General features: G+C 40.8%; 2 protein-coding genes across 8 annotated transcripts in view; one reads left to right on the top strand and one right to left on the bottom strand.

The window, feature by feature from the left end:
- Window positions 1-10,256, top strand: part of svilb (supervillin b) — a 51,642-nt gene extending 41,386 nt beyond the window's left edge. For 6 of the 7 annotated variants that reach the window (XM_080011345.1, XM_080011346.1, XM_080011344.1 and 3 more), the window contains 5 exons: window positions 100-255; window positions 4,942-5,085; window positions 6,023-6,144; window positions 7,362-7,517; window positions 9,412-10,256. In XM_080011345.1, the coding sequence (XP_079867471.1) occupies window positions 100-255; window positions 4,942-5,085; window positions 6,023-6,144; window positions 7,362-7,517; window positions 9,412-9,498 (665 nt within the window). In that variant the 3' untranslated portion in view covers window positions 9,499-10,256. Of the gene's footprint in view, window positions 1-99; window positions 256-4,941; window positions 5,086-6,022; window positions 6,145-7,361; window positions 7,518-8,484; window positions 8,535-9,411 lie in introns of all 7 variants that reach the window. The other variant, XM_080011342.1, reaches the window with a different exon arrangement.
- zeb1a (zinc finger E-box binding homeobox 1a) overlaps window positions 10,057-17,567 on the bottom strand; it is a gene marked incomplete at its 3' end in the record, with an annotated part of 66,506 nt that continues 58,995 nt past the window's right edge. Inside the window, exons 8-9 of the mRNA XM_080011232.1 lie at window positions 14,258-14,745; window positions 10,057-10,101 (exon numbers count right to left, since the gene is read on the bottom strand). Coding sequence (XP_079867358.1) covers window positions 10,057-10,101; window positions 14,258-14,745 — 533 coding nt within the window. The remainder of the gene's footprint in view (window positions 10,102-14,257; window positions 14,746-17,567) is intronic.

The following is a 17,567-nucleotide window of genomic DNA, read 5'->3' as shown; positions in this document are numbered from 1 at the left end:
TATAAATATATATATATATATATATATATATATATATATATATATATATATATATATATATATAAAATATATATAATTATTTTTTTTCTTTTTCTTCAGACCCGGGGAAATTCAACTTCACCCCGCGGCTCTTCCAGCTGAGCAGCTCCTCGGGGGACTTTTTGGCGAGCGAGCTTTTCCACCTGTCCCAAGCTCCTGACATGGTCGGCGCTCTGCCCTTCCTGCAAGAGGACCTGTACCACACGGCACAGCCCGGTGAGATACTAGCTACAAAATAATAATACAGGTACTCCTCACTTAACTACCTACTTGTCTAACGACCGTTGGGACTTACGACCAGCTCTCTGACCAGTCTGTATTGTACAATACCACAGCGTCTCAGCATCACGCATCTCATCGTGCATCACCGTTTATATACTATATATACACTATATACATTGTATACACTATGTATACTATATACACTATATATACTATATACACTATAGACACTATATATACTATATACACTATATAAACTATATACACTATATATATACTGTATACACTATATACACTATATACACTATATATACTATATACACTATATACACTGTATATACTATATTCACTATATACACTATATATACTATATAAACAATATATACTATATAGACTGTATATACTTTATACACTACATACACTGTTTATAAAATATACACTGTATATACTATATATACTATATACACTGTATACATGTCATCTCATCACTATTCTCAGTCTCTTTCCCGCAGTCTGTCAGTATTCACTACGCTAGCGTTCACAATGGCCACGCCCCCTTCACCCTGAAATAACACGGGGCCTCGCATATCGACAAGGAGTGAGGAGTGAGGAGTACCTGTAATAATAAATACAGCTGCAGCAGAGTTTCTGTTAGAAAAAATTGGTGCCGGTCAACTTCTCCTGGAAGATTTCAGTTTCCTGGACAAATGTGAGAGATTCCCGTCAAATATTATCTGTTTATTGAGCTTAAAAACAATTGATAAGCAGTCTATATAGAGAATGACATCATCAAGGCATGAAGATTGATAATATTTTTGGTGAAATATTCAAAATAAAATAAGTCCCGTCAATAAACACCATTTTTAAATCAATGAGTAAAAATGATGACTGTTACAACTTGTTTTCAAACAATTTCCATTCATGAACAATAAGTAACTAAGTAAGTAAGTAAGTGCAGCCGCTTTAATTAACATTTCACTAAAATTAAATTTTGACCAAATCAAAAACAAAATAAATGTGGCAAGTAGGTCTAAATAAATAAAGTTTGTGGTGTCCCATCAACACAATGAATATTTACCGTCTGTTTTACATTTACATTTAGTCATTAAACAGACGCTTTTATCCAACGCGACTTACATGGGAGAATAACATTCAAGCTACATTGCGACAGAGACATTAGTGTAACAATAAATACTGCTAAGTAGTACTAAGTAATTGTAGGTTAGGACAGGAGGTACTCACTGAAGAGCTGGGTCTTCAAGTGCTTCTTAAAGACAGAGAGGGAGGTCCCTGCTCTGGTCATTTTTGGCAGCTCGTTCCACCAACGTGGAACTACAAATGAGAATAGCCTGGATTGCCGTGGCTGTATGGCCGGCAGAGCCAGGCGACGCTCATTTGACGAGCGCAGCATCCGGGGGGCAACATGTGCTCTTACAAGAGCATTTAAGTAGGCGGGAGCATTCCCAGCAATCACTCTGTAGGCCAGCATCAGAGACTTGAACTTGATGCGGGCGGCTACAGGTAACCAGTGGAGCTCGATGAGCAGCGGAGTGACATGTGCCCTCTTTGGCTGGTTGAACACCAGTCGCGCCGCCACATTCTGTATCATCTGCTGTGGCTTCACCGCACAGGCCGGCAAGCCTGTTAAGAGAGCGTTGCAGTAGTCGAGACGGGACATCACCAAGGTTTGTACCAGCAGTTGAGTGGCATATTGGGTCAGGTACGGCCTGACTTTTCGGATGTTGAGTAGTGCGAAGCGGCAGGACCGGGAGACGGCGGCAACATGGTCCGAGAATGTCATTTGGTCATCAATAATGACACCTAGATTCCTTGCAGCCTTGGTAGGAACAAGAGATAGAGAGTCGATTTTAATATCAATGTTGTGATAAATACCTTGTTTGGCCGGGAAGACCAGCAGTTCCGTTTTCGCCAGGTTTAGTTGCAGATGATAATCCTTCATCCATGTGGATATGTCAGCGAGACAATCCGAGATCTGCGTCGAGACAGTGGGGTCGTCGGGCGGGAAGGACAGATAGAGCTGAGTATCATCCGCATAGCAGTGATATGAAAAGCCATGCGAGCGGTTTTGGATCAGAACTTAAATATCCAAAAAAATGCCAAACTATGGATGTTTGTGTCCCAACGACGCATCATCTTTCTGTTTCTCCTCAGGGTTCTAGATGCTGCAGCTCTGTCTCCGCTCCATGTTTATCTACTGTGTTTACAAGCAACCTCTCCATGAGGGAGGGGGCGGGGCTTCGTTTTATACCGACAAACGTGATTGGTCAGAGGTGAAGCTTTCAGAGCAGCTTTAGATCGTCCAAACTGATTGGCTTCCTGTTGAAACTTGCCGAGGTCGGAAATGAACAGATCTGTGGGCTTTTTTTTTAATGAAATGATCTACCCATCACTAATTCAAATTGTACTTGGAGGAAACCATTTTCACTGGACATTATGACCAGAGAGTAAATAAAAATAAAATATGTCTGACTTCAACAGATTTTCCCGGTCAGAAACCGACAATTACCATGAGATCCTTGTGACGCAACGGTTTAAACGACACCTCAACCATGTTCGTCCCTTATGAGAAAGTATGTCTTCCAGATACTTTTAGCTGGGTTGGACATACAGTATTTTGGCTTCAGAGGTGCTGGCCCGTCTGTGTTAAAATTGCTCAAAATATGGTCGATTTTTTGCAAATATCTTCTCTGTATGTGGATCGATTTGGATGAAACTTCAACCATGAGGTGTTTGTGACAACGCGGTTCAAACAAAAGGTAAACCGTGTTCGTGGACCCCTAAAAATACAACTGCAGGCAGTAATACACGGGGTCCAGTTTAATCGTGTTGGGTGCGCTTTAAAGATTCCTCGGTTCTCTGAAACCCAGCACAATTTTCCCAGTTTACATGAACGCAGCATGGGCTCCCCCCTGTCTGTCCTCTCCTGGTTGCTCATCTCGTGGAGCAAACACTATGCGGTCTACACAGCGCAACCCTCCTGTCTTTAAAACAACCGTCCAAATGTCGGGGCACAAATAAATTTGTTTAGTTTTTCCTTGGATTACATTTTCAGCAACTACTTTTTATTATATTTTTCATTAATCCGGCAAACTTATGTGGACCACGGATTAAAAAAATCTATTGAACAGATCGGTAAGAAGCTATATAAATATGCACATAAATCATAAATCACATAAATAGTTTGGTAACTTGGAAACACTATAGAGTGATCGAGTGCACGCCGCACACTGGGCACGGTCCAATATGATGACGTCATCAAGGGTCTTACCTCTTTCATTTCATTTCATCTCGTTCATTTTAGAACGAGATTTGTGATGTGCAGTGAACCAAGACCAAGTGAATATTTTGGGTCGAATTTGCTCGGTTAAGGGTAATATGTGCTCATATGTAAGTCAATGTCATCCAAATAATAATATTTGGGTGACATATTAAACCACGAGATCCTTGTGACATAACGGTTTTAACGACACCTCAACTGTGTTCGTAGCTTATGAGGTGTGTATGTGTTCCAGGTACTTTTAGCAGGGTTGGACATATTTGGGCATCAGATGTACTGGCGTGTCTCTGTTATATCAATCTAAATTTGTTCGTTTTTTTTTACTAATATCGGCTCCGTATGTTGATCAATTTGGATGAAACTTCAACCACGATGTCTTTGTGACAGTGCGGTTTAATAATAATAATAATAATAATAATAATGATAATAATAATGGTAATAATAATACATCTGGGAAGAATGTTATCTACGTACCATTGAGTCCCAATCAGTAGAGGACACTGAAAATTTGCAATAGAATATCACATTTATATTCACTGTTCATTGTTTAGCGTTAGTTTTTATTGTATATTGCTAGATATTATTGTTGATTGTTTATTGGTAGGTTTAATTTCTTTAAAATTTTAGTTAGGTTCATTGTATAGTTCCGAATTATTCTTTCTGTTATTGTGAGGTTTATTTAATTGTGGTGGTTAATTTGAGTTTGAATGATATATATTGGTGACCATTAGGCAGTTCTGGCAGCTATTCTACAGTGTAACAGCAACGTCTCTGATTGGTGGAGCTCGCTGTTACCATGGAAGTGTTTAGCCCCCAACACTCACCTGCCCGCGGTGGCATACTTTTGTCTTGTTAGTTGCGTGTACGTATCTGTTCCCCCTTCAAAAAGCAGAAAATCTCCCCATTCAAATTAATTGGTTTACATTTCGTTTTGTGTAGCAAGAAATAAGATTGCGTGGCGCCCCGGTAGCTCACCGGTCTGAGTACTTACCGCAGCGGCCCGGTTCGATTCCGGTACGTGGCCCTTTGCTGCATGTCATCCTCTCTCTCTGTCCCCTTTCTTCCCACATTACCACTATCAAATAAAGCATGAAAAATGCCAAAAAAGAACCTTAAAAAAATCTGAAATAAAAAAATAAAAATAAAAAAGATTGTGCCGGGACACGGTTCAATAAATAATTTTTGTGACTATGAGCATCAAAAAGCGAGGTTAGTGTATATGTAATGCCATTTATTCTAGTTTATTATTGATTTCTGGGATTATTTAAGTGCGTCTGTTAATTCTGGGTTGATACTTACTGTCCATCAGTAGAATATTGTAATAGCCAATTGTATTTTTCATTGCTTATCCATCTATGTCTGTCTGTCTGTCGTTCCCCCAGCGCTCTTCCTGGTGGATAACTTCCACGAGGTCTACCTGTGGCAGGGCTGGTGGCCCCAGGAGAGCGAGGCCCCTGGCTCGGCGAGGATCCGCTGGGACTCAGACAGGAAGTGCGCCATGGAGACAGTGCTGCAGTACTGCAGGGGTAAGAGGAAGACTAAAAGGGGGCGCGGGACGATGAGGATAAAATAAATGATGGGCACAATCGGGAGATGAGCATCGTTCACAGTGTTCAAAAACACGTCAAATCGTTTTTGGTTGTTTTTTTTGGTTGACAGAAAACGTATTTGTTATTCATTTGAATGTTGATTTTAAATGACAGCTTTTATTGGCACAGGTTTCAGGTTTTTTAGGATTAGGATTAGGGGTTAGGAATGTGTGTTTTCAATTTTATGTCAATCAGATGATCCTTGGGGATCGAATTGCCATGGTTATGTTTTTTCTATTTTTAAGTTTTAATTGATATAAAGTGTGTGTATATATATATATATATATATATATATATATATATATATATATACTTTATGTATATAATAAAATGTGACATGACTGATTTTTGAAGAAATTTTTAAGGGTTTTTAGCAAAAAAATAATAATAATAATAAAGAATGAGATGAAACAATGAAATTAAATGAACAATGAAACAATTCAATTCAATTTCAAACAATGAAATGAAAGAAATTATGAATTAAATACAATTGAGAGTTTTTGGTGGAGGAGGAGCAGTGGAATCTTTCACAGGTGTCTGGGTTGACTTAAAGAGCAACTATCTGGTTCATTTTTGGAAGGTATTTCAGTCTTGTGCAAAAGGTAGTTTGAAAAATATCAATTTTTTGAAAATACCTTTTTAATAGACACAAGAGGCCAAAAAATACAGGAAATTGTAGGTGTTTTAAGTTTGCGGGAGAACAGAGAATAGATTTTGACGTTAAGCATTGTCCTAATAACAAGAATAACCCACAGTGGAAGGACACATACTTCCACATATTTAATTTAATGGTCAGCCGTACATGATTTTATTTTTCTCATAACTTCCACAAAGTCTACTTTACTTTCAGTGTTTCGCGCTCTCTCTCTTTCAGAGAAGAGCGACAAGAAGCCCATCAAGTCGTACCTGATCCACGCCGGGCTGGAGCCGCTGACCTTCACAAACATGTTCCCCAGCTGGGAGCACCGCGAGGACATCGCCGAGATCACAGAGCGGGTCGGCCAGAGAAAACTCATTTGATACGAAAAAAACCTCATTTGTCGCGACGTGAGAGAAAATATTTAGTACGTTAGACATTTTTGGACTTCTGTCTGTGGCTGCATCTCCAGCGATTTGGAGATAAAGCCTTGAGCTGAAACACCCAACAACCTAATTATAATTGATAATTTAATGCATGTTTTTGCTAAGTTTTGGCCATTTTCGACTTGTGGCCTTTCATCGTTTGAAAATCTTATGAGCTACAGTCAACAATTCCAACAATACAACAGGAAAGGGAAGGAAATGTGCCTATTTGCTGCTTCATTGCTATCCATTAATGTGCTCCTTTTTTATACAATATTGGGGAAAAATCGTATTCACTAAAGAGGTCATATAAAAGAGAAAGCATTTAAAATATGGAAAGGTTTTTCCATTTATTCAACTGGAGATACTGAGAAACTCACACTGGGTGTGATGTATTGCGCTAAGAGTAAGAGTAAGACGCTTTGTGACATCATCATCCAATTTACCATATACTGTATGTGCCAGTTGTGGCTAAAAATGCACATTTGCACCGTGTGAGCTACATGTTCGAGATTCTGCGTGTCACCATTACGTCAGCCCATGCTGCTTAACAAGTAGGAGCAGTAGCTCAGGAGGTAGAGGGGGGCATCTAGTGATCCGTAGCTTGTTCCATCCCTCTTCCTGTGAGCAGGCTTTGAGCAAGACACTTAACCCCTAATTGTTCCCGGTGGCTGCTTCCATCAGTGCATCAATAATTGTAAGTCGGTTTGGACAAAAGTGTCTGCTGCTTGGAAATGCTCCTCTTTTTTCAAACAAAGCCATCTGAGTTTGGCTGTGGACCAGGGCTTGTCAGTGTTATAACTCACCCCGGTGTATGTAGGTACACAGCTGTCCTCACAGGAGTTGATGTACGACATCACGGCATCTGTGTATTCATCCAGACATCCTCCGCTGCTTTGCTGCGCCACTTGTTGGTTCTCCTTGCAACAGGTTTAGACAGTTTGACTTTCTGCCTGTATGCGGGGATCAGGTGGACCAAGACGTGGTCAGAGTCTGCCAGCGCAGTGCAGGGAATGCTGCAATACAATTTTGTTCAAAAAAAACCTAATTTCCGCTAGAGTTCATCTGTGCATGTGTTCCACAAGTCTCCTTGGCCCTGCCAAATCGGCCGATCCTGCGGTTTCATTTTGAGCTTGTTTCTCGTCTCCCAGGAGGCCGAGGTGTGCAGCCAGATCATCCTGGTGGAGGACGTGTTGGCCCGGCTCTGCCAGAACACCCACCCCCTGACCCGGCTGCTGGCCCGGCCCCTTCCCGAGGGCGTGGACCCCCTGCGCCTGGAGCTCTACCTCTCCGACCAGGACTTTGAGGTGGGCGGGCGCAGCAATCGTCCTAGAAAATCTACTTGACATTTTCACACACAGACGCTTGTAGCCGCGGTTGAACTTAGATATTAGATTCATCAATTCAAGATGAAACTTTCAGATGTGACCCTACAGTACGGGAAGTTCCAGGGTTTATCACTATCACCCTCATTAGAGGGGAGAAAATGGATCTGCTGTATTGTAAATGGCTAAAGTACAGGAGATCTGTCTGTCTGTCTGTCTGTCTGTCTGTCTGTCTGTAAAAACAAGATGTCATTCTGAACTGATACATGCATCAAAGGTTGTAGTAGTAAAAGTTGCCATTCTTGGTGAAATATGGCCACCTATTGGACAAAACGGGAAGTACAACAACAACAATGTGCTGACTTTCCAACCTGTATTTGAAATCCTGATATAAACAATCCAGTTATTACAGTAAGATTCTGCTACTAGGAGTTTCTGCTACTCCATTATATTCAATACCGTCCCGACTCCCACGCTGGTTTGAAGCAGCGAACTCTTACTGATGCAACCTTGACTTGAAATCAATCACGTTTGTCTTTCGTGAAACAGAAAGGAAATGTGAACTTTTTTTTTTTTTTTTTTGTAGGACTTAAGGAGAACATTTTAAAGGACACTGGGTATCTACTGTGTTAAATGTTAAAGGATATTTTCGTTCCATTTTTCAACCCGTGATTTTATTTTCAATTTACTACTGAGAAACTTACCACTCTGTTGCAACTTCTCACTGTGCTTCAGTGTAGTTCAATGGAGCAAACGTTGAAGCCTTTAGGAAAAATCTTAGGGTAAGGTCCTTTTTAAAAATGGGGGTTGAAAAATATAGCGAACCCATCCTTTAACAAAACGGGACTAACAAATAATCTAAATTCATCCGAACAGCCCGATCATCTTGCCTATTAAAGCGTTTGATGGACATTGGTACCCTAACTCCATCTAACTTCTCACCCCGCAGACCAAGGTGTAGTTTGTGTGCGTGTGAGAGGGTGGGGTTGGTGGATTCAGGTAAGGACGGTCAGTGGCGTGATGTGATGCCTAAAAAAGAAAAAAACACAGCACGTCACTATCCTTTCACCGTGGAGACTATTCTTCAACTTCTCACTTTCTTTTCCACATTGGCAGAGTAATACAAGCGGAGGTAAATTCATCTCGCAGGGTTGCAAGGTTACGGCCACTTCAAGTCGTGATCATGGAGGGGTCATTTTTTTATCCAACGTATTCCCAATGCAATATCCATAAATATTCAGATGATCATGATTACACTCAGCCACTTTTGCAGCCCCTCGATGATGAATTCCCCTCTTTTTAAGCTCCGTCCTGTATTTCCCTTAACTGGTCAGTTGTCTTGAGGTGGGAACACCCATTTTACCCCTTTCAAATTTATACTGGACACTTTTGGGCTGCACTACTTGTCTTTACACATGCACACACACCTTCCCAACCCTTCCTTTCTAGTCACGTTTTCTCTGGCGGTCCACTCTCGCTGATAACTCACTTCGGTTTTCCTGGAAATGGAGCACAACTGGCAACCGACAGACAGTTGGGAAGAGTAAGGGGGTGACCCCACGGAACAAAGAGAAAGCCCCCCTTTTTTGTTCTGCGAATCAGAACGTTAATTGCTGTAGTTTAAAAAAACAAAACATAAAAAATAAAAAAAAAATTAAAAAACGAGTATCTGTTCCAAAAACAGGTAGTTAAATACTGTGGATGTGCTCCAGTTTCAATGTCTAAGGTTCGGTGGAATTAAATTGTGCAACGAGGTCTGACGTCTCTTTGTCCCTCTGGGGTCCTTTTCCTAGGCTGAAGTTGTTCAAATACCCAGTATTTTGGAATAAAAAGATCTCTTGATGATATATTCTGATTGTCTTCGCCCTCTTTATAGAAAGCACTGGACATGACGAGAGAGGAATACGAAAGTTTGCCAGGGTGGAAGCAAGTGAACCTGAAAAAGGCCAAAGGACTGTTTTGAAGAAGCTGCTCATACAGACTGTACGCGAAGTGGACGGAAGGGATGGAGAATGGAGAGGTCGAGACGGAGTTGAGGAGAAGAAGAAAGAAAAGAAAGATTCTTGTCCTACTTTACGTCTGGAGATTCTTCGTCTAAGGATCTTGGTATTATTATTTTTTGAAGCAGCGGTGAAAAGGAGTAATTTTCCGCACTTTTACTTTGGAAATGTGCCATTTCAAAATAAAAGTGGAGAGATTTGGATTTTGGGGACCAGACCCCCAAATCATGAATGAAACAGGAAACGGAAACGACGAGAGGTTTTTAAATCAAGGGTCAAAAACCAAAAATAGACTTCTGCTTTGTTGATTCCTTGTGTATGTTTTTACGTATGCGTGCGGTTAAGACTCCAGTTAATAGTCATCCGTGTAAGTTAATGTGCGATTGTGAGTAGAGGCCCAAACGGAAATGTGTGCGTGTGTGTAGTTTGTGTATTTTCGATCCGTAGGTTTGCTCGTGTGTTCGTCGTACCTTTGTAAATCCATGTTTAAAAAAAAAAAAAAAACAACAAACGAGCAAATTTTATGTGTTGAAGATGAAGGCGATGTAAATGCTCATCTGGAGCGTCTGCAGGGGAGCAGAGGAAGAACAAAATGGATTTTCATGTATAGTGCCTTGCTTTTGTGTACAGTTTATATACGAAAAAATTCTAATCTCTGATTTCGAAAGAAAGACCTTTGTGATATAAGACGGTGAAAATAAGGAATAAATCATGACGAAGTCCCAATCGAAAAACACAAGTGTCCCATTCTATGTCTGCTGTCCTGCAATTAGGACTTAACAGTATATATATTACTTCATTCATTCCTATCATGTTCCCATTTGTGTTTATTTTTCATTTGACGTTCATAACTCACTTGGAGCTGTATTTACTTATTGTTCAGTAGAACTCACCGTGTCCTCCCGTTAATGGACAACGTTGGTGTATTGTCATTTATGGGGGACGAGATTTACACGTCCAGCAGGGGGCGCATCCCGCCGCGTCACACAGACAAATGAATGTCTGATCAGAGTAGTGACGTCAGACATGATTTAAATACGAAATAATATATACATTTTATTTCTTTTAATTTGCTGATAAATAATGCAGACACAAATATATGTAATTTTTTCTTTCATTCCTTTTTTTTGAAAGTAATTTTGCTGATAATTTTCCACTATATATAACATTTTTCCACTCAGGAATTTTATTGAGATATATATGATAAATATATTATTTTGTATTAATTTAGCTCATAATCCAATAATACATATATTTATTACTGGATTATTTACCAGCAAAAGGGATAAAAAAAATTATAAAGAATTTAAACAACTATAATCTATAGTCATATCTTCTTAAAGATTTTTGCATGATATATGACAATAGAAATAGGCTTTTTCAAAGCACTTTCAAAAGAAAATTAGCAACTATGAATTTCCAGTACAAACTAATACTACGTTCATGAACCGATCTAATGAGCATCTTTTCCACTGAAGACACACAAATACAACAATACATGTACAAGGATAAATATAAATAAATGTGAGGGCGATAAAGGTCATTGCGTAGTCATGGATTGAAAAATGCTCGCTTGTTTTCTTATATTTTATTGTGATGGGGAGTGATTAAAAAAAATAAAAATGGCACAAACCTAAAATAAAAAACAATACAATATAACGGTGAGCGTACAACGGGCTTTGTTGTTGTTTTTCCAAGGGGAAAACAACTGTAGCCATTGACCGAAAAACCCCAGCGAACAATGGAAACAAAGTTGGCACGGGAACCGGTAAGTAAGAAAAAAACGCGAGATGGCTGGGTTGTTTTTTTTTTTTGTTCTTTTTTTTACGGGACAGAGTGAAACATCTTGGCAAAACACCTGGAAAAACAAAATAATAAAAACAACAAAAGTGTAAAAAAAAAATGTCAGAAACAAGAGGAACCACAGGTAGCGTCTTCACAACAACGGCCTTTTTTCATATCACGACGAGGACTCATGCTTGGGGGGAATCATAGAGCTTCCAGAGTTCAGTAGCTTCGTAGACGACGCGAGGAGCGGATGCACATGTAACACTTTCATCCCACAACCATCCTTTTGATTTGTTGTTTTTCTTTTTAGCTTAAAACAGAAGTCATGTATAATACGTGTTTGTCGGATTTTCCGTTTAAATGTTAAAATCAAACTTCAACCCCCCCCCCCCCCCCTCCCCGCAAACCCACACTTTGGGATTATTTTTTTGTCTTTTTTTTGTTTGCCTTCAGATTATTTTTCATACTAAAATATATTATTGTATCAATTCAAACTACAGTATTGTACACTACAATGTGTAATAAATAACCGTAAAAGAACAAAAAAGAAAAAATAGACACATAAATATAAAAAAGTCCTCTAAAAACTAAACAAGTACTTGTATCAGTGAGAAGGGCTCTAATACTGCCATGGACACAAACAAAATAAAAAACAATACAAAAACTAAAACAATACAGGACGCATAAAAATAAACATTTCAAAAGCGATATTAAGAACACTGTTTGGTAAAACACGACACGTCAATAAAAAGGGACCACATTCACTAAAGTTTGTAACCTGAAGTGCACAAAAACTTGCCATTATCGTCGACTTTGCCTTCTTTTTGGGTGCGAAACCCAAGAAGAAAAGTCAACCAGTAACGGGTTCAATACTTCCAACCTCACGTCAAGATGCACGTTCATCTGGATTTGTCTTCAAACTACCGGACCGATCCATATCCGCATTCAGATATTCGGCAATGTTTTTTTATATTGGAGAACGAAATGGGTCTACAAATGCAGCTTATTAGACTTGATTTACTTGTTTGGTATTTCATTTAGGATTCAAATACATATAAATTCATACTACTGTATACTAGTTGGAATTTATATATATATATATATATATATGTATATATATATTCAAACGGCCCTATATATAGTTTGAATTGATATGTATGTATATATATATATATATATATATATACATATATATATATATATATATATATATATATATATATAGTTAGGTAAATATGGTCATATATATATAATTGTATCGATTCAAACCATAAATACTGTATATCAATTCCAACTATATATCGTTTGAATTGATACATATATAGCTTTTGAATTTATATACAGTATATTTTTAGTTATATATATGTATATATATGTTCAAATATCCTTTAACATGGACCCTGCTACTCCTGGCAAATACACGTCTCGGCAAGTCGACAAACCTTAGTCAATATGGCTGTTGTGTCACGGAGGGACGTGCCACTGGCTACATCTTTGAATCCTAACACTGTTCAATGGCACTTTAAACAGCACGCAGGTCTTTGCATAAGGCTGGAGGCGTTGGGGCGGGTGGGGCTCCTTCCTTCGCGTCTGAGTTCATACATCAGCGGGCAACACCGGACCACTCGAACCAAAAACCCAAACCTAAACCCCCCCCTCAACAAAAACGAAATAAAATCGGGAAAATTGTTTTTTGTAACCTCGGCAAAGCCACGTGGGGTGGAGCCTACGTCTCAAGACTCCGCCCATTGGGGTTTGACTCTGGGCGGGGCGCACGAGTGATGCGCCCAATGCTGGCTTTTAAGGGTGTGACTCTACCTTACCTGATTGGAGAAATTTGGTTATGGCGCCTCCCAAAAAAATAAAAACAAAAATAATACTGTTTTTCTCTTAAGGCTAACAGTTGAACGTAAAAAAACACGTTATGCTAGGTCGCATAATCCATCAACGCAGGCAAACACAATGAGGTCTTGCTAGCTAGTGTATGTTCATAACACTGAAGGGCAGACGATGCATGAGGCATGTTGTATCCGTAGGTAAACCAGGAATACTGTAGTGCAGATTTTTCTTATTTTGTTTTGTTCGTAGAACTCAAAATACTGATATAGCAAACTTCATTGGCAATAAAAAGGTATAGAAATCGTTTCCTATCTTTCACACGTTAAAAGGTTTGTGTTTATTTTCCTTCCTCTCTGACGATTAGTAACACTGAAAAAAACAACTAAACCTAAAACTAAACCTAAAACACAAAACGTACGCAAACTTAAAAGGAGCACACAACCCGGGATGTCAGTAACTTAGAATGAAACGGCTAAAAACAAACAAAAACAAATCAAAAACAAAACAAAAGAAAAAAACAAACACTTCAACTCCTCACAAATCCATGGTGAGTTTCTGTTGGTAAAAATCATTTACCTCCATAAACATCTCTTTTGTTTTAACACTGGTCGTTCGAAAGAAAGAAATAAAAAAAGTCTGTTTTTTTTTGTTTTGTTTTGTTTTGTTTTTTTCTTCAAGTTCAGGCACACCTGGGTTTGTTTTGTTTTATAACACAGTAAGTGGACCGAGTCGTATGGCAACGGCGGTGTGGTTTGTTGTTGTTTTCTCTCCAACCAATGGCGAGACGGGATTTCCTCTCGATCCTTTGACACCTCTGAGTGACCTCCGCTAAGCTCCGCCCCTTTCCAGTCTTTTTTCCTTTTGTTTGGTCGTCCTTCAAACGGCCGCTTCAGCCGTTGCACCGCCAGGCTTCTCCCTGACGCTCGCGTCCAAATCGGCTTCCTCCCCCATCGCCTCTTCCTCCGCCTCTTTCTCTTCCCCTGCTCCCCTCTGTCCCAGCGCCACTTCAGCCTCCTTCACCTCCTCCTTCACCTCCTCCTCCTCCTCCTCCTCCCCCCTGGCTTCGTGTTCCTCCCCCGTGCCGTCCATCGTCACCACCATCTCTCTGTCATCCTGCTCCTCCGCCTCTCTTTCTTCTTCTCCTTCATCGTAGAGCTCGCACCCCCCGTCGTCGTCCACCTGCACCACCCGCACGTCCTCCACGCACATGGCCTCGTCATCTTCGTCCTCCCCCTCATCTTCCTCCTCCTCCTCCTCCTCCTCCTCCTCCTCCTCCTCCTCCTCCTCCGAGTCAGGCTGGGAGGGCGAGGAGGTGGTGGGGTCGCCCTCCGTTGCCACCACGCCCGCCCCGGCCTGCCCGGACCCCGGTGGGGCCCCCCGTGGCCCCCGCTCCGCCCCGTCCTTCTTGCAGTAGGAGTAGCGGTGGTTCATGTGCTGCGAGTACGAGCCCGAGTGCGAGAAGCGCTTGCCGCACTTGTCGCACTGGTATGGCTTCTCACCTGAGTGCAGCCGGGAGTGTTCGATCAGGTGGTGCTTATGCTTGAAGGCCTTGCTGCAGATGCTGCACTCGTGGGGACGCTTCCCTGCAAGGAACAGCACACCAGGGGAGGGGGGTTACTGCACGGAATATTCACTCAAACCAATTCTAACTAATATAATGCCCCGATCTCAAGACTGGAAACTCTATTCTGATTGGTCAATAGGGGCGGTCAGTTATTTCTCAATAACGACCGCTGATCTGTCAAATGGATTTGTTTCATGCTAATTCTAACACTAGCTACTGACGCCCTCTTGTGACGCTATATAGAAACGGAAGAGATGAATGCAATGAATGTATTAATGTAAATGTCCAATTTAACGTTAACAGCTCTCACAGACAACTCTTAGATTTCATTTTAGACGATTTTCATTTATTTTGCATTGTTTTGAGTTTGGTAGTCTGGGCTCCATTTGCTCATCACTCCCGGTGACCTGAACAGCAAACATAGGCATGCAGTACTTAGTGAGCTAGAAATATGGGAGTGATGAGATCAAATCCCCCCATTGGACATAAGAACCCAACAGGTGGATGCAGGGGAGGTGGAGGGAACACAGCAACGCAGATAGGGGGATAGGTTGCTTGAACCCTATAGGCCGGCCCATAAGGGCATGCGAGCGTGTGATGCTCTTGAGTTGTCTGATGGAACTAACTCCGCAAGCTACGCCTCATTAAATAGGTTAGCCTTATGTCGGGCAAATCATTTGCTATATCAGTGAAGCTACCTTGCTGCGGACTATTTTTCGTATACACTGTACATCATACAGGCATGAACTAGTCAAGTCACTGAAGAGTGATCATTTGCATATGTATTACTTTGTCTCCTAAACATTTTAAAACAGTTGATGCAACTGCACTGTCTAGTGTTGCAGTTTGAGTTGAGCACTCAATCACATCCTCACGAATCTAAAGTAATGCTGGTTTTCAGGGCTCGACATAAGCACCGGCTTGACATCCAGAATTATTTTGGGCTATATTTTACTTTGCTTCTAAGTACTTTGTTTACAATATTTCTAACTATAATTGAATGCATACGGGGATACAAATAAGTTGATGTTCAAATAATATAGCAATAACAAATGATCTCAAGGCTCATGGCCAGTCCATTCAGAGGTACCGGCCTGGAGAGCCAGTGGAAAATGTTGCTCATTGTCAAGCCCCTGGTTTTCATCGAGACCTGGGATGCCAAGTGAATTAAATCAACCCCTCCCCCCCCGACAGGAGAGAAAAGCTGCGGTAGTTGGGGTAAAATGCCAATCTCAAGTGTGCTAGTCCCACGGCAACCACTTCAGCCCCCACCCAGCAGGGTATTTTTTAAAAAGCCATTTGGACTATGGGAGTCCAGTGCCAAGCTATTAGGCATCTGAGGTGTGGCCGTAGCACGGAGAACACGGAGGAGGGGGATTGAATGAAATGTGTGTGTACAAGCAGAAAGACCCAAGACCTTACCACAAAGACTGTAGAGGGCCATAGGTGTGTGTGCGTGTGTGTTTATGTGTGTGTATGAACGGTGGGTGATGTAATGCCTGGACCAACAGCCACCTGTGTACACTGGTTAAGTGCACAGCTAATAGCTTACAGAGCTGCCTTACATCACGTCCAAATCACAGAGCTTAGGGAAGAATTCTTGCTATAGTCATCATACACACATACACAGATATACTGTATATGTATGGGTGTGTGTCAAATTTAACATGTAATGCCTGAAGTTAACACAAAAATTATATACAGTGGTACTTTGACTTATGAGTTTAATTCGTTCCGTGACAGAGCTCGTAAGTCAATCTGCTTGTATAGCAAATCAATTTTCCCCATTGAAATGAATTTAAATGCCATTAATACATTCCAGCCCCCAAAAAAACAACCCAATTTTTTTTTGTTACATGTTTTTAAATAAGAAAAATGTATTTATAAATAACAAATACTGTATAAAAACATAATAAAACACAATAAAAGAGAATGTGTAGATCACCTTCTCGCAGATGATAACCTCCCGTCACGCTATCTCCTGCGAGCTGCTTCTCCGTCAACCACACCAACAGCAGATTCTACATCTTTTCATGGACAGCGGTCCGCAGCTTAGACATCATTTCAACGCCCTTGGCTGGCGTAATACCCTTTATCGTCTCCTTCTGCTTCAGTATGGTACATATGGTAGAAGTACTACGCTCGTACTGCCTCGCCAATTCCATCACACGCACACCTCGCTCATGTTTTTCTGTTATTTTGAGCTTTAAGTCAATGGACATCATCTGCTTCTTCTTCTCAGCACTTACTTTTTTTGGACCCATTGTTCGAAGAAAAAAAAAAAAATTGGCAAAATAACTGCACAAAAAGCACAAATCGCAAGCACAAAACACAAAAGCGATGCTTCCACGCTCATGTTACCACATGAAGTGAAGGAGTGAGACGTGGGATGCTGGCCGCATTCGCTTGCCATGCCAACTAGCGGCGGCACCTGAAGCTCGCTCCTCGTAACTCAAATTTTTGCTCGCGAATCAATACAAAAAATCTACAGATGGACGGCTCGTATGCTCAGAAAACTCGTATGTTAGTGAGCTCGTAACTCAAGGTACCACTGTACTGTGTTCGCAAGATACATGGCAGAAGCAATGTAGCACACAGCGTCACATCACCACACCAGACTACATGAATGTCCAATAGCTTTTCTGATTTAGAGTCAGGGATTTCTTACCAAAACTATACATTTTTTATTATTGGGAGTAAACCTTGGGCCGATTTACAATTAAATCGTCTATCGGTGATCAGCTCCGTCATCGGCGATTGACTCCATCGATCGTGATTGACATTGACAGACGTTATTTATTTTTTATTTTTATCCACCAGACAAATCCGAGCATTGAAACA

Source organism: Zeus faber (assembly GCF_960531495.2).
Source record: "Zeus faber genome assembly, chromosome: 12".
Taxonomy (NCBI): Eukaryota; Metazoa; Chordata; class Actinopteri; order Zeiformes; family Zeidae; genus Zeus; species Zeus faber.
This window is presented reverse-complemented; position numbering and strand designations above follow the sequence as displayed.